At 41.7% G+C, this 21,485-nt stretch overlaps 3 protein-coding genes, 1 long non-coding RNA gene and 1 pseudogene across 4 annotated transcripts in view; 4 read left to right on the top strand and 1 right to left on the bottom strand.

Annotated features, from left to right (window-relative positions):
* LOC145449835 (selenoprotein S-like) overlaps positions 1-21,485 on the bottom strand; it is a 189,308-nt gene that overhangs the window by 8,784 nt on the left and 159,039 nt on the right. The gene's annotated exons all lie outside the window — the stretch shown is intronic.
* Positions 1-21,485, top strand: part of LOC145449844 (uncharacterized) — a 97,473-nt gene that overhangs the window by 8,171 nt on the left and 67,817 nt on the right. The gene's annotated exons all lie outside the window — the stretch shown is intronic.
* LOC145449803 (kelch-like protein 25) lies at positions 991-3,962 on the top strand. Its single transcript, XM_080328232.1, has one exon. The coding sequence runs from the start codon at positions 1,124-1,126 to the stop codon at positions 3,149-3,151; it is 2,028 nt and encodes a 675-aa protein (XP_080184358.1). The 5' UTR covers positions 991-1,123; the 3' UTR covers positions 3,152-3,962.
* On the top strand, positions 7,380-9,947 carry LOC145449804 (huntingtin-interacting protein 1-like). Its single transcript, XM_080328233.1, has one exon. It carries the CDS (start codon positions 8,353-8,355, stop codon positions 9,232-9,234), a length of 882 nt encoding a protein of 293 aa, XP_080184359.1. The 5' UTR covers positions 7,380-8,352; the 3' UTR covers positions 9,235-9,947.
* LOC145449802 (huntingtin-interacting protein 1 pseudogene) lies at positions 15,768-20,557 on the top strand (annotated as a pseudogene).

The following is a 21,485-nucleotide window of genomic DNA, read 5'->3' as shown; positions in this document are numbered from 1 at the left end:
TTGGTTATAATTGCTAGTCATTATTGAAAATAAGTTTTTCTCTCTGATTTAATTTCGGCAGGCCTATAAGTTGTTGCCGTCGCTTCATATTTGAGAAAATGTCACTATAATGGATGTGTGTTACCGCAGCAGTCAATTAATATATAGCGAAGATGTCGATACAAGCAGGGTTTACCAGATGCCATTCGCATCATTTACGAAGCCCCGCCCATCCCGTAATATTAGTGTAGAATGCTCCCATTGAATAAAACATAAGTTAACCCACTAAAGCGGCCACCAACGTATCTGCGATAAATATGTTCTACATGATTGTTTGGCAACAAATTTACCCGTGAGACACTTTCTCAGTTTGGAAGAGACGGAAAAGCTCGACAATAGTTATATTCAAATCAATTCAATTTAGTGCTAAAAATTTCATCATTTCAATACACCACAAGATTGCGATGCAATGAAAGACAGGAAGGTGTCGAAACGACTTGGAGTAGTCTTCGAAATGAGACACCCACTTTGGCCTAGGGCTAGTATGTAAACACGAGGCATGCACATTGCACCGCAGTGCACACTGAATGAAAGGTAAAAGAAGATAATATAAAAGGACATGTGACAAAAATGTGGCAGGTGTCGGAAGACGAGATCGATATGCCACGTCGTGGCCCGGTAAGCTAGAGGGCTTAACTAGTATCCCTACCGGTCAAGATAAGTAACGGCGGCTGGTAAATTTCCAATCCAATCGCAATGAGTGGCTAAAATCCGAGTAGCGTTCGTGAGTCGCAAACAATCGACTTGCTGGTCAGGATTTGCACCATCCTGAGCTGTGGATCCTAACAAATACTGCTTAATTGCATATAACTCTATAAGCCAAGAATGTCTGTCATGTTTAGTCCATTTTCATACAAGGTTATCAGTATATATATGGTTGACTATGGATTTTACATCCAATAATACACTTGATACGAAATGAAAAACGATGACAAGAATGTAACGTACGAAATTAATTCGATGACTTTGAAAGAACCGGATGACAAAAACACGCTTCGGCGGTAATCAATAGATGTAAAGACATAGATCAGAAAATCCGATACGACGCCTGTTCGTTCATCGTTACTAACCGCACAACAGGACTATGGAAAATGATGCGAAAGTGCAGCATGCGTTATGGATATTGGAAGCTCTTGAAAGTATGAGAAGCAAGAAATTGATATGTGATTTCGAAATTAAAGTCGACGGTCAGGTGTTCTCTGTTCACAGGGCAGTCCTAATGGCGTGTTCAATGTACTTCAAAGCTATGTTTTCGAGTCATATGCGAGAATCCAGAAGAGGTTATGTCGAAATGAAACACCTTGGCGTTGACGGCGTGGATGCATGCATACAATATATGTACACAGGAGAAATCTCTATAAATTCCGATAATGTCGCATCCGTAATTGAAGCGTCTCACTTCATGCAAATAGACGCGCTGACTGACATATGTCGTCATTATCTACGTCAACATCTGAATGCCAAAAATTGCCTGATGACTTTAAAGATATTTAAAATTTATGGCAACGAGAGCGATGTGAACGCGGCGGAGAAATGCATCGTAGACGAACTAGAAACGGTGATTTCGTCGGAATTATTCCCGGAAATATCAGCACAGGACTTAACTGATTACCTGAAGGCCTCCAGAACTAATTCCGTAATTCATTGGAAAGCGATAACATCGTGGCTAACAGAAGACGACGACGAAAAGGTTGAATTCTTTACAGCAGCATTGCATTCTATACTCAAAATGAAAGGTATTCCATCAGATCTACTAATTAGCGCAGTGTGGTTCCATCCTCAGGTCGAGAAAAATGATGACTCCAAAGTTGCGGTTTTATTCACGCTAGCAAAACAAGCTAAAAACCATGACATGGATATAAGTGTCGAAAATGCTTTCATTCTGCAGGGAATCCTTCGAGATAGACCGCGCTCGAATTTTGGGGTCTTGAGAAGATGCGTGACCAAAGTATTAGCCAAGAAGTTTGACGAGATATTAGAAATGCAGCAGTTTTACGACATGAACGTCGAAAATCTATGCGACGTACTCGAGTATCATAACTTGCGTTGCGCGGACGAGACATACAAATGGGAAGCCATCCTGAAATGGGTGAAGCACGAAGAGCTGCGCGTTGAATATTTGCACATTTTAATGCACTGTATTGACTTCGACGAAATTCCTATTTCGTATCTCCACCAGAACATGCGAGGCGAATCTGTAGTCACCAAATCTCCAGAATGTCTCCAGATTCTGTACGATGCGCTCTACGCAAAATCTGCCCCGCGGGAATCCGCGATTATCACGATGGACAGTCAATCTGGGTCGTTGCATAGACTAGATTTGACAGGGGAAAATGAACACAACGAGCTTCCTGTAGCCGTCGCTGTGTCAGGCGCAAAAGTAATATCGGTTGGCAGAAAACTGCATATACTCTGCGACAATGTACTGTATAGGTTTTCGGGAAAGGCCAAATGGAAACGATTAGCCTCACTGAGCAGAACGTACGATTTTAACCAAATCGTGGCGGTCAATAGCGATATATTTATATTTGACAACACAAATATGGCATGCTTCGAATTTGAAGCCGGAAAATGGAATGAAAAGCTCCCCGGTTGTGGTTACGGAAATGGCTTCTGCGCTGCCGGCACCGAAGACGCGATTTACGTGTGTGGCGGCGGATACGGATGTCAAAAAGCAACCAGGTTTGACTTGAAATCGTCGAAATGGACAGATGTAGCGCCTATGAGAGAAAAACGAGCTCTAGCCGCAGCGTGTTATTTCCGAGACAAGCTTTACGTGATGGGCGGGTACGAAATACTCATCGAATCCACGAAATGGCGGCACAAAAAGTCAGTCGAAATGTACGACTTATCAAGCAGAGCTTGGACTGCGATAGCGCACATGAAGAAGACGCGTTGTAATTTCACGGCCGCAGTTTGTGGGGACGTGCTATACGCTGTCGGAGGTGCCGCCGGAGGAAACGAGTCTCTGAAGGATTCCGTGGAATCTTTCGATTCCGAAACGTCCCAGTGGAAGATCGTCGCTGAGCTGCCGAGGCCGGAAGGAGAGATAACAAGTTGCGTGTGTGACGCACCGTCTTTCAGTGTCAAATTGGATGATCAATACATTTAAATTGGCCTAAAATCCATTCGTGCTATGTTGTACAATCGTTTAAGATTTGTTAGCTAGGATATTTAGCTATAATTGGTATCTGTGGGACCGGTGTTAAGAAAGAACATTTTTCAAGATTTGCTACGGACTTGTATATTATATTGTAAGGTTGTTTGTTTGTTTGTGGTATTCATAGTGTTTGTCGACTACTATGGTCATTTACACCAGGCCGATATTGTTCAATATTTTTCGTAGCTGCCGACTTATAGCACGGCCCACCTCTAGGCTTTTTGTAAGACACCGCATACGCCAGCGCTTCTCAAGCGGGGGTCCGCGGACCCCTGCGGGCTCGCGAAGCATTTTCAGGGGGTCCGCGAAGCCGCAAAATATTTGATAACCTAATTTGTATTTTTCTAATACGCAAAATCGCGAGGCAGTTTCACTTCATTACTAGTAAAACTCCAGTGCTCACATCAACAGTATGGCCGTCTGAGATGAAATATCCTAATTTGCTGACTCATTTTAATTACTATGCCAATAGCCTACTGATACACACATTTTGCTGTTGGGGATTGTTGGAAAAAAAGTTGGATGAGTAAGGTCAATCATGGTAACTACGAAATGTTTACCAAAATCCATTTTCTCCTGTCATGCGTAACTATTTTTTCCATTATAACTTCAAGATAAGCTGCTAGACAAAAGTGACCAGGCTTGACGTTACACGTTCATTAAAAAAATAGTTTGTCAATTTTGGTGCCATATTTGTTGCGATCATACCCCAAAGTGTAGTCGGACGCGCCCCGCGTTATTATTACATTTGCTACCATCTATATTTGTGGAATGTGGATTTTCGGCACTCGTTCATGTCAAATCGAAGGCGCGGATTTTCAAGAAATCTTTCAAGAAATACAGTTGCAGATTTCGCTTTGAAATAATAGAAGTCAACCCAATTTCTACCTGAATAGTATGATCTTATTTTCAAGAAAAGTCATTTTCTTTACGTTTATCACTAAGGCTATAGTTATCATTTGCACAAGATAGATGACGATTGCACGATACTTGAGCTAAATTTGAACTTAAACTTCGTGGGGGTCCGCGAAGACAAAAAGGTTGAGAACCACTGGCTTATACGCGGATGAGGTGGCGACTAGGAGCCTAGGAATCCTCGGTCGGACTCGAACCATTGGTGTTGCATTGGTGTTGCAGCCGCGGATTATACCACTGCGCTATCTCGCCACATATTGTAAGGTTACTACGAAAAATGCTTCACACCGAATTTGCCTAAATTCCAATCAGTAGGAACCAAGATAGACCTAATCGAAATTTCGGACATTTTTCGAAATAATAGTGTTCACGGCGGAAAATTTCGTCACTTCGCGGTGACCAAAAATCGCGCGCCAGGCACGCCTGAAGGGAGAGTGATGATTTTCCGACGCTTGTCCATATTGACAAGAGCCTGCGTGATAGAGTTTAGATCAGTGGTTCCCAACGTGGGCGATATCGCCCCCTAGGGGGCGATTTGGCGGCCTAGGGGGACGAAAATGACGAAGGGGGCGATAAGGGGGCAAAAATGGACAAAAGGGGTGACAGGGGGAGAAAATAGCGAAGGGGGCGACAGTGGGGCGATGACGCGTTAAAACGGCTATATTGGAGTCAAGTCGTCGGAATGACCTTTTTTTCCAGTCAACCCACGGAAATTTAGTTGCAAAAGTGTAAAATTCGACAACGAGCCGAAAAGTTAACTTTTTTTTAAGTCAACCCGACTATGGTTACAGATTGTAACCGATTTTTCGGTTCGCAAAATCTGGGGGGCGATGATCGGCGTTGAGCTTGCAAAGGGGGCGATGAGTCGAAAAAGGTTGGGAACCACTGGTTTAGATAAAGACATTGCAATATGATGTAGGTATAGACTAAGATTCGAAAATATTCTCACGATCAAACGATCCTGTAGATTGAGACGGGTATGCTGGTAAAGCTAAGGATCAAATGTTTCGTTTAGCGATAAAGATGCAATTGACAGTGTGAAAGGCACACAAATGGATTGGACACTGCTATATTAGGGTTACCTATTTTGGAATCGGGAAAGGAGGACGCTCTTGCCAAATCAGAAAAGTAAGTTGATCAAGACTGAAAACAGCCGATTTTGCTAATTTTGCTGGAAAATTGTTGAAATTTGTGGAGTTGCCTTAAATCTAAATGATGATATCAATTTTGGGGGCCTCCTAGTGTGCGTATGTAGGTTTTCAAAGTTCAGTTACAGCGTTCAACGATTGAATTTTGTTCCGGCTTCTACGCTAAAGTTGCAATATGGAAAATATACCCAATAATTGCATGTTGAGCTCATTCGCGTGACGTAAATTATACCTTCCTCGGTCAGTTATAACTTTCCGGAGTGAGCCGAAATTTGACACTTGGCCAAAACTAAAATCGTCAATAACAGTTTGAGCAGGAATGTCCATCATTGGAACTAGGGTTGCATTTAAAACAAAAATCAATTTAAAACAAACTTGTTTAAAACAAGGCCCTAATTTAAAACATGTCTTTTTATTGTTTTGTTTTTTCAGTTTTTTGTTTTAAAGCAATGACGTCACGTATATTCAACTGTGACCTTATTGTGGATTGACATTAACAATTGAAAATATAGGGTAAATATAGCACCTCTGACGAAATATATGTACTATTAATGTTGAACCGGCTATTTTGAGGGTTCCAACAATCCCATATCGATATAAGTCGGCTATATCGGGTGGTAGTTGTCCGTAGGCTCATACAACATGTTTTTTGGAAAGTATTTACACAATTATGGCATGATTTTACAACTTAAAAAAACACAATTTTGTTTTTTTAAAGACCTTTTTTAAAACACTGTTTAAAACATGTTTTAAACAAAGTGTTTTAAAACACCGTTTGTTTTAAATACAACCCTAATTGGAACACATACGGACCAGCGAGTGTAGCGATCAACGGACATGAGAATATGTACGAGTAGCCGTAACTATTCGGGAGTGACAATATGTCCAATTGTCCATTGCCCACTTGTCCGGTGTCCACGTTAATCGTATGGAAGCTCTCCGTAACACACGGGAATATTTTGCTGGTGGTTCGAGTAGGCTATATCTTTGAATCGTTGAAACTATTGAGTAGTGAGTATACTGACAATGACGGACGAAATCGTTTGAGTGTCGTTCCATGTCAGGCCATACATATTGTGCCACGATTAATTTCGTGGTCGGTGTCGGGCGCAAAATATCAATCACAGTCTCTAGAAGCTGCGCAGGAACATATAAGGACGTTCTCTACCTGGCTACGACTTGTGGAAGATCAAAGAAACGTTCAGCTCTTCGAAATACCCTTTCCATAGGATGCCAAAGTTGAGAATGTAAAGGGGCGAGGTGGCCTACTGCATAACAGATTTTACGCAAAAGCCGGTATTTACGGCGTTGATTTTGACAGTGTTCCATACCGAGATGGATGACGAAATTCGGCGTGGTACATCTTAAATGTCTTCTGACACTGTGCCAAGTTTCACGGTGGGCACTCAACGGTTAAGGTAGCAATTTTGATAGGAAAATCGAGTAATAATATGTGCGCGATGACCTGGCATCCAGCATACCGGCTTTGAAGTGCGTGAGTGTGCGCGCGTGCATATTGACGGATTCGAGGTTGCGATCCCTCGTTATTTTTCGAGGCTACGATCCCCTTCGGTGGCTGTATGATTAGTAGATCATTGATTAGGAACCGTTATCTACTGGGAATGAAGTGACGTACGTTCTCTCTGTTATCGTACGAACATAGTGATTTCGTTAAATAAATGATTTGAAGACAGCGTTGAGTTTGATGTTCTCTGGCGCGGGAAACCGCCAGATAGAGCTTTCTGGTTCCTCAGCTGCAGAAATTCACTTCAGGTTATAAATTATTTCATAATCTTAAAACATCACAAGTTTGCGATACAATGATTATACGGAAGAGGTCGGAAGTACTTAGAACAGTATTTCAATCAGACGCCTTGCTAAAATTTGCTTTTATATCCAAATAACAGACTCTTGGAAGTGCAGAACTTCAGAGATAATCAGTATCACTTTATTAAGACTTTGATCATATCAAAGCACCTCAAGACTGCGATACAATGAAAAGAAAGTATAAGGAAGGTGTTGAAACGACTTTGAGAGCACGAACCTGGCCTAGGCCAGTGGTTCTCAAACTCGGGGGGGGGGGGGGCATTAAAGCACCTATAGGGGACCGCGAAGTCGCAGTTAGCTGAAATAATTTCGCGCTTTGCGTGATTTCCCTCCGGCTTATGGTTATTGCTCTTGTCTATTGTCCTAATTTCAGAATTAAGAATTCTCTCATCAACAGCCTTAACCTTCATTGCCATCACCCTATCGATTGGAATTACTAGCATTCCGATTGCTCTATTGATATTTTGTGATGAGGGGGGCGCGGAATTTTCACTATCATAAAGGGGGCGTAGCCTATGCCATGTAAAGAGGAGGCATGTACACTTAATGAAGAGTAAAAAAAGATAATACAAAAAGAAGTGGCATGTGACGGAAGGCGAGATCGATATGTCAGGTCGTGGACTCGTGCTCCGGTACACTTAAGGGCTGACCAGTGTTTAGTCAGTAGAAATTGCTTGCATTTCGACTTGGATGTGGACACTGGACATGCTCGACGACTGTCGGATAGCCGAAGAGATAATGGCCCAACATATTTGATAGAGCGACTATCTTTCCTGTCGACCATATGATAGTTGGACGACGAGGACGCATGGATATTGTAGTCCTATACAGGTGCGCTTTTGATGCCGAGGTAAAGAAGTCATTTGAATTTTCGGGGTGGTGACCGCAATGGAACTGCTATGCAAACTTTGCAACTGTTGATAGCCTAAAAAGTTCTTTCCACTTCTCTGATAGTTGCTGACGACGTAGGCTAGGCTACCCCTGACGAGTGTCTGCTGAAAATTTATTTAGATATCAATATATAATTCAACTAGATCCCATTAAAGAATATAATAAATAGAACGTATCCACACTGAACACCGAACGAAAAGCAACCAACGATTACATGAAATGACAAACAATGAAATTGTATGACATCTTTTCATTGCATTGACTCATTCGCAGTCCGTCAAGTGCCCGCTGACTTTCATACATGATTGGAAGAATAATTTTCAAAAATGTGTTTTGTTATATAGTGTTTTTATATCGTTTGTGTTCATAATAATGAAACGAAACGAAGTGGATAGAGAGACCTTTGAAAAAACGCAATTTGCCAGCATCCAGAAGGCCATTAATCGCGAGGAAGTCGCAACCAAAGAAAAGCACATTCGAACTGCGATATTGGGCACATATCAAGAAAAGGGCGCAAAATTATTTTGGCACGTCGTACGTCGCTTGCAACTATCAACCAATGCCATCACTTGCTGGAAATTCTGCCATGTACTTCACAAGCTACTTCGAGACGGCCATGAAAATACTCTCGCTGACTCTATCAGGTACAAGCAACAAATAACTGATCTCGGAAATATTTGGATCCATGCTACAATTGCGTATGGAAGTATAATACCAAAGTACTCTCAATATCTAGCGTGCAGAATGAAATTCACGAGCAAATACAAGGAATTCTCGGGTAATCTTTCAATAGATCCTAAAGTGTTGGAACAAATTGGCAATAACGACATTAATTCATACTTCGAACTATGCGTGGACGTAATGGATTGCTTGGAATGCCTTATGGATTTGCAGGAAGGCATTTTCAGAACGTTGGATATATCCAAAGCTGTATCAGTGACGGGTCCCGAACTATGTCGTTTGGCTCCGTGCATTCCCGTTATCTTGGATTCCAGCCAGTTGTACGACAACGCCCTCCGGATCATGTACAAGCTTCACAGCGCTCTAACGGCTGATACGTTATCGGGACACCGATACAGGTTTTCTGTATTATTTGCTAAGTTGAAGAGCTTCTTTTATCAGTGCAGCAATATGCAATACTTCAAGAGATTGGTTCAAATACCCCTTCTCCCAGATGAAGCTCCGGATTTCTTGATAAAATCCTCAGAGTGTCATCAGCACGCTCCTGCTGTTATGATTGAAGAAGATTTATAAAGAGAACCGTCCTCTGAACTTCTTACAGAACCCCAGCCTTTCTATATACCGACTTTGACACTCAGACAGACAACATTTTAACACACAAATTCAGGGGTAGCCTACCTAATAAATGCTGCAAGCTGCATGTGGCAACCACAAGGGAAATATCACCAATATTGCCGAGACAATGGCGTATCCGGATTTGGGCACTCACATCATCATATAGAACACGGATAAAACTCTTGTGGTGCGAAATTTCATAAGAATCCATCGTCGCAATCGTATCAAGAATATGCATTTATGATACATCGAATTTAACGAAATATGCAATAGCCCTCACATTAGTTAGCGTTGTGGCACACGTGACCCGCGAGAAGATTTTTAGTGGTTTGCGAGGTAATCTTAGAAATTAATTATATTCATCAAAAACAAATTACTCAGATATTTTATTGCGAACTTGCAAGGTTAGACACATATTTGATCAGCCTGATTGCGAAATGTGAGATGTCGGCGACTCTAAAATAGCAGTTCCGAAGCATTGGTGGATAGCCAGCCATGCAAAGGCCAGCCACATTTTCCCTAGATATTTCTATATTACCATAAAGTAGAACATTTTTGTAGCAGATATATTTAACCTTGAAATTTTTATTCGTGCGATTTATTTTCACTCGGATTTTTACTGTTAATATTGGTGTCATTCTGAAAATAAAGAACTCGTCCGATTTACAGAATTTATGCTAACTATATTCGGATATATGACAGAACGAGTCATCCAACATGCGTTTTCGCGTGTGCGCTAGCAAAAAGATCGTCGGCGATGAAACGTTGCCACAAAATGATACATGCATATTCAAGAGCCGAATAGTTCCCTCCTTGCAAACTGAAACCATCGGTATACAGTAGTGCGGAGCGGATCGAAAAATTTTCTGGTCCGGCTCCGATCCGGTTCTGGCCGTATCAGGATAAAGTGCTGATCCGGCTCCGGCCAGAAATGAAAAAGTCCTGCCGGAAATCCGGCCCAACACGGTACGGTGGATCGGTGAATTTAAAAATAGGGCCTGTTTCTTCTTGCACTGGCTTGGCGGTTACTTGTGTGTTGTCGGTTGGTAGTTATTTAGTTACAAACGTCATGCTTATCCATAAAGATTCTGGCCTTTTCGAAAAGTGCTGATTCGGCTTCGATCCGGCTCCGGCCGTATCAGAAAAAGTACTGATCCGGCTCCGATCCGGTCTGGCCATAATTGAAAAAATCCGGCCGGATATCCAATCCGGCTCCGGCCCATGCTCCGCACCAGTATACAGAGGCGCCCCACAATATATGAAAGTATCGATATTGTATTTCGAATAGATTTATCAATATCGAAATAATTTCGCGCTTGGCGCGGATATGACTTCCTCGTGCGCTGAGCTTTCATGACGTAAATGCCATCGATTTTGACAATTAGTACCACAATGATAGTTTCGCCGTTCCCTGCTCCGGCTCTGAAAACTTATGAAATGATGGTGGTGGGTGGTAGCAATTATCTTCAGATGCAAGGGGCCCGGGTTCAATTTACGCGGGTTAGGGTTGTTCAGAATTGACTGACTTTCAACAATCCGTGGTTTTCCGGTCCGTTTCCTTGAAAACGTATTCTAGCTACCATTTTCTGTAACTCATCCTTTCCATCTGTGTGTACATTGAGCTCCAAGAATATCGGCTGGAAATGGGGACTCTATAATTTGAGTGCCGCGATTTTACCGAGCCTGGTAAATACCATAAATACGAGGGGTTTATGCAACTGTTATAGTTTGGGGTGATGCAAAGTTACAAGCCCTGACTATGCAGTATGCATGCATGCCATATATGAACGACAATGCGATGTGAAAGGAACCACGTCACCCCGCTGCCTCAATTATATTGACCGTTAAAACATATCTGTATCACCATATTTATTTCGGGCGAAGCACAATGAAAATTATGGACTTTACTTAACTTGTGCGATAATTAAATACTTTTTGGAACACCGCGAAAACAGCCCCTAAATTTATTAGCCTCAATATCTCCTCTCTCTCGCTCATTAGAACAATTTAATACTTCTACTCGACATACTGTATAGCGATAAGTAAGTAAGGAAATCACAAAGTATCACGAAGTAGAAGCAGCGGAAAATTAGATATACTTGCATGAGTAATGTAGCCTAAGTACTGCAAGTATGGGAAAACTACTTGAGTACTTCGCTGATCACCTCTGGTTTCAACCAAGTTACGAGATTCCGCGTCAAATTTATTTCGAGTAAGTCGAGGCATTTTCTTTTTCCATTTAGTCATGTAGTAGTCATGGTCACAGCTTTCAATCACGATTCATCTGTGATACATCTTTTAGTCATCTTACTCAGGGGATATTTGAAGTGACGAAAAAGATCGAGACATGGCAGAAAGAAATACAGAAAACATAGACTACTCCAAGTCGCTTCGACACCTTCCTATCTTTTCATTATCGCATTTTTGTGGTGTATGGAACTGATAAAATTGCTAATATAAACCAATGATGATGATGATGATGAGTTTGAATTGGCTAATGGGAGTCCGCTTCGCAGTAGTTTACGGAACACATACGACATGAGTTTTCGCATTTCGCAGCACCCATTGTAAATTTCCAGCATCAGATAAATATATACAGATCGCAGATGTGGTCAGATAATATGGATGCGTATCATAAGAGGAGATGGCCGACCGAGCGAGACCATCAAAATATATGACTTATTGAGTCAAGGTATATAGCAGGGGTGTGCAGACCTGCTTCATGCGCGAGTCGCATTTTGAAAATCTTAGCTTAAAAAGAAAACAATACCCATATTGCAAATATGCGATAGAATACATCAATTTATAATCAGGTTAAACCTCTCTAGGAAAATGGCAAAATGAATGTGTTTGTGCACTTGTGCCGTGCAATCATTCAAGAGTCGCAATCGGACTGAAAGAGCCGCAGTTTGCGTTTGTTGTGTACAATGTCTCGAGTTATATGATCAAGTCATGTGCAATGAAGCCAGTACAATTTGAGTCAATCTGAACAACACACAATGTAGCCTATAATGCGATACGACAAAATGTGATGTAATGAACAGATATGGGGATGCCGAACGACAAGTTGCGGTCTTTTAAACTGGCATCCACCTCGACCTAGTGCCCGATGTCACAGTTCTTTTCCGATGTTAATCTCTAGGCCTATTCAGCGGGGGAGATGCACTGAGCTATGTAAATATCGTAATGGCGGAAGTCGGCGCCATCTAAGTAGATGGCCCGGGTTCGATTCCCGCCGTCGGAGGTCATTCCGGGGTCATCCCCCGTGTCGTTGTTCTTACGGCGACAAAGATAAAAAAAGACCCGACAAAGAAATAAAAAGAGCCAGAAATAGCTTATAAAAAGGACCGACTATAAGACAGAATAACATCGAAGAAGACTGTGACTTCGGGTAGGCCTACTCGGTCGAGGTGGATGCCGGTATAAAAGAGACCCTAACTCAGACCTGGGCAAAGTGCGGCCCGCGAAGCTATTCTTTGCGGCCCGCGAAAGATTGCTTGGAATTCAAAACATAAAACTCGCTCTTTGAATGAGTAAAACTGGCTGTATCAAATGAACAGCGAGATAGTGTAATGGTTATGCGTCCGGCTTCTCGATCGGTAGGTCGCGGGTTCGATCCCCGGCCGGGTCATACCAAAGACTCGAAAAATGGTATCCGCAGCTATCCTGCTAGGCGCTCAGCAATCACGGATAGCATGGAGGAGAAAAAAAAACGGGGGCGCAGACTAGATGACCTCATGGGGCCGTATCGCAACTCCGTCGCCAAAGCATCTCGATGGTGCAGGCGAGAAAGAATATCATATCTCTCTCTCTCTTACTTCGAACTGTTCGAAGCCTGTTCATGTTCATGCCACGATAACGCTGCCTACGTACCTGACATGCGTAGTCCAGATTGAAAATAAAGGCAACGTGGCAAAGTATGAGTAGCAATTGATTACACAAGAAATCGCTCTTTCCATATAGTTTAGTCCAAACCTACCTTAGCCATTGTCAAATTACGCATTATACGGTATGAGTTTCAATTTGTTACGTGATATGCTTCCTAACCCCTAATTCTAAAACAAGTCAATCAGTGCTTGCGATTACTATATGACTATCTATATCAGTGGTTCTTAACCTTTTTTCCTTCAGCGCCCCCTTTCAAAAATTATCGTGCTCCAGCGCCCCCCAAAACTTCATAATGTAAGGAATGTAATAAAGACAATGAGTAAGAGGGAGGGCACTTTGTCAACCCCCTAAAACTGATTGCCTTGCGCTCCCATAGCGTGATAAACCGAACTTCTGAGGGCTTCGCACCCACGAACCCCATATCGTGATTTCGATGGTCAGCAAAGTTTGTGTGGCCTGGTCGACCTAGGTACCAAAATTTTCTATAATGCATGAATGAATAGGTGGTAATTACATATATAAGTCGCTATAAACTTTTTATCCTCTCAGCTCACGTAATCAGATTTACCAGTAGCACTGAGTGAGCTGTTGTATAGGAAAATAAAGGGCACGTAATTAATAATTAAACATATTCGGACGTTCCCGCAGGTACAATTATTCGTTACCAGGGCCGTAACAGCACTTCGTCAGCCCCCCCCCCCAACAAAAAAACGTTGGTCCTGGGCCCCCATCGGGTGATAAACCAAGCTTCCGGGGGACTTCACTCCCAGACCCCCATTAGGCTGTCCTCTATTTGCTGATAGCCTATTAGGTATCTACATTGGGTGTCCATTTACTGAGGCAGCTATTCTCGCCTAGTCGCGCGAGGCGCGAAAAATTTCACTAATTAATGATTGAATTGATCAATATCATCGGGAATTGCATGTAAATTGAAATTAATTTTTATCCTCTCTCTGCTCACGTAAACTGTAGGGCCCGTTACTAATAAAACATATTCGGGCGGGCGAACCCGTTGGTATGACTTCATTGCATGATGTTATTTCGTGACCCCCTGTCTGCAATATCAAAAAATATAGAATCGCTCAACGGGGATATCGCCCAACAGGAATATCCCTGTCGCCCAATCGTACTAAACTAAAAGACGCACACGATTTCAGATTGGTATTTCTTCACTGACATAAAATTTTTCCCTGCCAGATGGAATTCGTCTTCTGGGGTTCAGATTGCCAAGACAGGAACATTCGGTGTCAGTCATTTAGGCGCCCATGGGCAATTAAACCTATATGTATTTTGAAGGCAATATGTAACGAAGTTTTCGGTGTTAATTTGCTCTGAATACTCATTAAGGATATGTCCTATCACCACATCATCTACTGCGAAGCCATTTTTCTCCAGCGCCCCCCATACCGCCCCCCATATCGCCCCCTGAGCGTTTCCGCCCCCCTTCAAAATCGCCAGCGCCCCCTGGGGGGCGCTGGGAGCAAGGTTAAGAACCACTGATCTATATGACAATCTATCAGCACACATAAAAGATTAACGGTCATGCCCAAAAAACAAAGCATAAAACTGAGATTCAAAGAAGGTTTAGGTTTAGAATTCAGAACACTAAATACAGAGTCCAGGGTAAACCCGTCCTTGCATGAGTTTTTGCCGAGCATGTCGCTGAGATTAAGAATTTTAACAAAAGTCGGTCTTATGACAAAAACACGAAAAAACACTCGGTCAAGGGAGAGCGAAGTTCAGAAAAACTGCTAGCTTCGCTCAACACAAAAGTTATTTAAGCTGCACACTGCTTGGAAGGCAGCGACGAAGAAATAAGCTTTGTACTATTGCAAATACACTTCAGTGCAGTGGTTCTCAAACTGGGAGACGTGAAAGCATCAGAAGGGTGGCGCGAAGCCGAAGTTTATTGAAAAATATGTCCGCGCTCCGCGCGATATACCCCCAGCTTATAGTTGTTGGCAACAACTTGTTGCTTTGTGTATTGTCCGACTTTATATATGTCACAATTCTCTCATTAACAGCCATAATCTTCCATGCTGTCAAACCATAGCAATTTACAGCGTAGCTACTCTATTTAGAAATAAAATTAAAATTCGCTGGAGAATATAGCTAAGATTGTTCACTCTGCCCGCCCACGTATTTATTTTTCTCATTTGGCCCGCGGAGGAAAATAATTGCCCACCCCTGCCCTAACTGGTTGGTCGTTCAGCCTCCGACTATCTATTCATTACAGCGCATTGCATTGTGTGTCTTGTATATCGCATTGTACATTCTGTGTGTGTCTCGGGCAGATAAAAAATATAATCTGACGGACATTGATTCCGCAGCTCTTTCTTGCTCTTTTTATTCCTATGTAAGTACGTTTTTTCATTGGGTAATTCTCTGGGCATTTTGTCACTGTAAGAACAGCGACGTGGGGAAAGAGGAGCCCAGAATAACCTCCGACGCGGAATCGAATCCGGGCCGCCCGTGTGACAGACTACGCTAGTTCCCTCGATACGCCCGCTTCGCGTACGTCGCAAAATCCAGCGCTTTAGTCGGTAAACTTCGATTTATGACTGAAAATAATTTATGACTTCACTCAGGAAAAGGTACACCCAAAGATCCGTCACCGTCAGTTGGTTGGCCTAGAAATCTTTGCAGATGCGCATAATTATGGCGTGGAACGGAGAGGGAAATATCCATGTCTCATGGCATAGGCTGGTGAACAGTTGTCTGCTGGGGATGAAGAGATGTGCGTTTTGTCTGTAATCCTGGAAATACAGTGATTTCATTTTTCGGTAATAATATGAAATCCATAGGATATCTGACGACAGTTGATTTTGATGTTTTCTGGGTTCCCTAGCGCGGTAAAACGCCAGCAGTAGCTGTCTAGATGCCATGCTAAAGAAAGTGACTCCAGTTAATTAATAGCCTAATTTCATCAATTCAAAGCACCACAGTTACGATACAATGAAAAGATGGACAATGTCGAAACTACTTAAAACAGTATTTCAATCAAACATCTTGCTGACCTTAGCCTACAGATCCTAATAAGAGATTCTTGTAGTTACTGAACTTGTGAAAATTGGTGATAACTGATAAGACTGTTGATGGCTAATGGCTATAAAGTTCGCTGAAGAGGATCAGCCGAAAATATTTGGATTTATTTCAATATTCCTATATTGCTCAGTTAGATCCTAATAAAGGAACACAAGAAGTAATCGAAAAATATATGAAATAGACAAGAAATGAAACTGAATGATGTATTTTTTATTGCATTGACTCGTTACTGATTCGTCAAGTGCTTTTACAAGTCATAATAGATGATTGAAAAAAGAATTTGCAAAAACATGTTTTTTTTTTATGCAGTGTCTTTATATCGTTTGTGTTTATAACAATGAAACGAAACGAGGTGGACCGTGAGACTTTTGAGAAAACGCAATTCAGCAGCATCCAAAAAGCAATTAATCGCGAGGAAGTCGCAGCCAAAGAAAAGCACATCCGAACTGCGATATTGGGCACGTATCAAGAAAAAGGCGCAAAAATATTTTGGCACGTCGTGCGTAGTTTGCAATTATCGACTAATGCCATTACTTGCTGGAAATTCTGCCATGTACTTCACAAGCTACTTCGAGACGGCCATGAAAATACTCTCGCTGATTCTCACAGGTACAAGCAACAAATTACGGATCTCGGAAATATTTGGACCCACGCCACAACTGCGTATGGAAGTATAATACCAAAATACTCTCAATTTTTAACGTGCAGAATGAAATTCACGATCAAATACAAGGAATTCTCGGGCAATCTTTCAATAGATTCCGAAGTGTTGGAACAAATTGGCAATAACGACATTAATTCATACTTCGAACTATGCGTGGACGTAATGGATTGCTTGGAATGTCTCATGAATTTGCAGGAAGGTATTTTCAGAACGTTGGATGTTTCACGGGCTGTATCAATGACGGGACCCGGGCAATGTCGCTTAGCTCCTTGCATCCCTGTTATTTTAGATTCGAGTCAGTTATACGATTACGCCCTTCGGGTCATGTTCAAACTTCATAGCACACTTCCAGCCGACACATTAACAGGTCACAGAGACAGATTTTCTGTCTTGTTTTCCAAGTTGAAGAGCTTCTTTTATCAATGCAGCAATATGCAATATTTCAAGAGATTGATTCAAATACCCCTTCTCCCAGACGAAGCTCCTGATTTCTTGATAAAATCCTCAGAGCGTCATCAACACGAGCCTGCTGTTATGATCGAAGAAGAGCTACAAAGAGAACCTTCTCCCGAACCTCTCATTGAACCCCAACCCTTCAACACTGATTTTGATGCGGTTTTTGGTGCATCTCAAGCGATGAGCGATTTTTCATTTCAACAACAACCCGACGCTAGAGACTTATTGATTAGTCAGTTGCGTGCGGAAATTGAAGAATTGAAAAGAGAGATAGAACGCTTGATTGCCAACCATGGAATTGAAATTAGGAATCTTTTAGATCAAATTGATCGACTTGAGAGAGAGTTGGAGCTTCACAAGAATGCCGAATCTGTTAATCAACAAAAAGTGAATAATTTACAACGACAGTTGGTTGAGGCTCGCGCACATTTTGATAATGCATCCAAGAAATTAACTGCAGTTGGCGAAGTAGAGAAAAGGGCGTCTGCAAATGAAGATTTGTATAAACGCATGAAAGACAAATACATGAATCTAGTGAAAGACCACGCTAGTCTCATGAGAAAAAGCACGGACGTACAAAAACACTCAGAGACTCTACAAATGAGTGCGAAAGATTACGCAGAAAAACAGATGCAATTGACCGTTGACCATGAAAATCTACAGCGATTGCTCGCCGACAAAGAAAAAGAGTATGAGTCTGCAATGAGGTTGAAACGGGAAGAATCGGAAAGGATATTTTTGCTGACCATCGGAGCCACTGAAAAGGTAATTCAGGATGCAATCGATGATATGGTCGACCCTTTGAACGCGCAAAGTACATGCAGTGCGGCGTCATTGATTAAGACTGTAAACGCGGCTTTGGAATCGTTAGATTCTTCACATTCTGCGGTTGAAAGTTATTTCAAAGGGAACGACACTGTAGCGGCGAATCAAACTTTGCCGTTATTTGGACACAGTATCGCTCAGACTTTGTTGAATGGGATCGCAACATGCCATTTAGTGTCGGACGAAGATGTAAAGAATCTGAACGCCGCATGCCACTCTTTGGGCAGCGAAAGTTTAAGTTACCTGGAGAACTTACGAAAATTTGTGAATAATCCCGCGTTTGATGTGTCTCCCACCAAAATTCGCGACGATCTACAAACCATCCTATCAGCTGCCACCGATTTACTACCGAGAATGAAAGACATCACAAGCGGCGATCTGCAAGATGTTGTGGAACAGGAGATGTCTTCCACGACTAACGCGATCGAATCTGCGGCTTCTCGTATCGAGGAAATGTTGCGACAAGCACGCGAGAGAGACACTGGCTTGAATTTAGAAGTAAACGAAAGAATATTAGATTCATGTACGGAACTGATGTTAGCTATCAAGGCTCTAATTATGTCTTCCAAAGATTTACAAAAAGAAATAGTGAATGATGGTAGAGGCGGGTCCTCTATCAAAGAGTTTTACATGAAAAATTCCCGTTGGACCGAAGGTCTCATATCGGCAGCGAAAGCAGTCGGTTTTGGAGCGACATTACTTACAGATGCAGCAGACCAGGCCGTCACGGGTGACGGTAAATTTGAAGAAATCATCGTGTGCTCCCATGAGATTGCAGCTAGCACTGCGCAATTAGTCGCGGCGTCTCGTGTCAAGGCTAACAAGATGTCCGTGAAATTACCGAAGCTTCAGAAAGCGTCTAAAGACGTGAATGCAGCCGCTGGTAAAGTGGTTGCGTCTACAAATAGTGGGCGTAAGCAGATTGACGAAAGTGTCGATTTCATGACGACTGATCTGTCCAAATACACGCTCACGCAAATCAAAAGAAAAGAGATGGATTCCCAAGTTCGTTTGTTGGAACTCGAACAGTTAATACAGCAAGAAAGAGTTAAACTCGGTAAATTCAGACAACAACATTACGTACTCGCCGGAGTAGATGAGTCTGAGAACGAACCGGACAGTAACAGCGGAGATACAAGCAACAATGCCAACGATAACGTCGCCAAAGAAGCCGTTAACTCAACCCAAAGGGTAAAACCTCCTCTGCCGATCAAACCTTCGTGGACATGACTTATTTTGTATTTATATTCACCCTTATTAGTTTGTAAAGTTCTTTTTTGTACCTGTCGCAGTGGTCCCAGATTTTTTATAGAAGTGGCACAAATGTAAGGGAAAATACACAACCCATGTATCAGACTAACTACAAGATATTTAGCTTTTCCAAATTAGATTAGAATTACTAGAAGATTTGTTCCAAATTGAATTGGAATTGCTCAATACTCGAATGAAATACGGCAAAAATTAAGTTCAGTTCTTATCAAATCAGAGTTGCCAGAATGGCAAATGTCTGTACAATCTTGGATAATTTCGCACAGTACATTTCTTCTGTAGCATTTTCACAAGAACCCAAAAACAAGAGCTCGGAGACATTTCACAAGTTAGATTACCTGTATTTCGCTCTATAGAACTAAAATTATCTAGTTGTTTTGGGATGCAACGTTCAAGTTGCACTGTTAGAATATGAGTTTCGACACCGCTATTCTTAGCTGAGTTTAGCAGGTTGGAGACCACTGTCACACAGTAATCTATTTGCACATATTTCGTATATTGCCCCAGTTATTAGTTACACAGGACATCCTGTACAATCGTCTTTTACTGTAGTTGAGATCGTACACATTCTATACCCGTTATACCGATACTTGAAAAGGTGCGCTTGCGTCTCTCTGTTAATTATGATCATTCTCTTGTACAGACACGGCTGCAGTACGCTTCAATTGTGTGATATCAAGTAAATTATTTAATTAGTTCATATAATCGATCCCGTACAATGTACCTTATTATTTTGTAACCAGTTATAGTACAGGTTTAAGCTTCTCTGGATTTTCAACAATTTGACTAATAGGGTCATATTGAGTGAAAAATGGTTATGGATTTCACGGTGGTTACAATTTTTGATATCTACAATGTAGTACTGCTGTAACTTGCTTCTGCTGATTCGACTTTATGTACGTTTTACAAATGTGTCTTTTTTGAGTTAAGTAATCGACTCCACATTCCGTGATGAATTCTGTATCGATAATTTTCAGGGTATTTTATTATTATGTTTCCAGTCAAATGTCCTGAACATGTGAAAAGAAGCATTTCGATTGAAGAGGTTTCACTTAGACTAGAGATTTCAATTTCATCATACTCGATCTGCATTGTCTGGTTAATTTTGTGTTCAAATATATGTGCAGTAATGGACCTGGTCTCTTGAAACTCGTGTTGCTGTGGATGGATTCTATCTCTATGCAAGAACGAGAGATACTTCAACTATAACCGACCCACTTGCATACACAGTTGGTTCACAATGCGGATGTGTTGCTTTGTCAAAATTGTAGCGTATTTTAGAAAATGTCTGATCCCTACATGTCTTTCCATAGCAGTAGCAGTGTTCTAAATCCAGGTCTTCCATGCATTGATTAGTTAGTTTTGCAATTTCTGTTAGATACATATTAATGCAAAACTGAGGTCATTCGCAGAGGGGGTCAGTAACAAAATTACTCATATACTTAGGCTACACGCACTCAAGTCTGTTATTTTTATTCTCAATGGTTTTCTAGGCGGTGTCATGCAACCTTTCCTGAAGCAGAAGTGATACAGTCAGCAATATATAGATCTCTAAGTTGCAATATGCAGAATGACTAATCTGGAAGTTTTTGTATGTTGTCATGATGAATAGGGTGTTTTAACACAATCTTATACAAGTGATGCACATCAACACCATGCCTATATCATTTCACTTTGTGACAATGACGTGGGTTGTTCATAATTTCACAGATGTCATTTCTACTAACGTAAGTGTTTCATATGCTGCAATACGACCATCGTTTTAAGGCTGAAACAGTACTGAAACTATAATTCTCGTTGATAAATTAAATCTCTGTGAGAAGTAGTGTGCCATTTCAGTAATTGAAATAATTATCTCCCAATAAGAGACTCCAATTATTAGAATTAGCTCTTGATTCAGATTCTAGTATCATCGTGCCCATCCCTATGTGAAAGTGCGTTGGCCTTGAAAACAGGTCTAGTATAAGACCGGTCAGTCCAAAACTGATCAAGCGTTAGATAGAACAAAACTTCGTTACTGGTCGACTGCTAAAACCACTCTCCTAAACTGTTCCAAGCTGTC

This window comes from Botryllus schlosseri, chromosome 11, assembly GCF_051294905.1.
Source record: "Botryllus schlosseri isolate E-star chromosome 11, Bs_hap1, whole genome shotgun sequence".
Taxonomy (NCBI): Eukaryota; Metazoa; Chordata; class Ascidiacea; order Stolidobranchia; family Styelidae; genus Botryllus; species Botryllus schlosseri.
Note: the sequence above shows the minus strand (reverse complement) of the source record. Positions and strands in the feature narration are given on the sequence as shown.

Coding starts and splice junctions, on each gene's coding strand:
- LOC145449804 (XM_080328233.1), top strand. CDS start 8,353: ATGAAACGAAACGAAGTGGATAGAGAGACCTTTGAAAAAACGCAATTT.
- LOC145449803 (XM_080328232.1), top strand. CDS start 1,124: ATGGAAAATGATGCGAAAGTGCAGCATGCGTTATGGATATTGGAAGCT.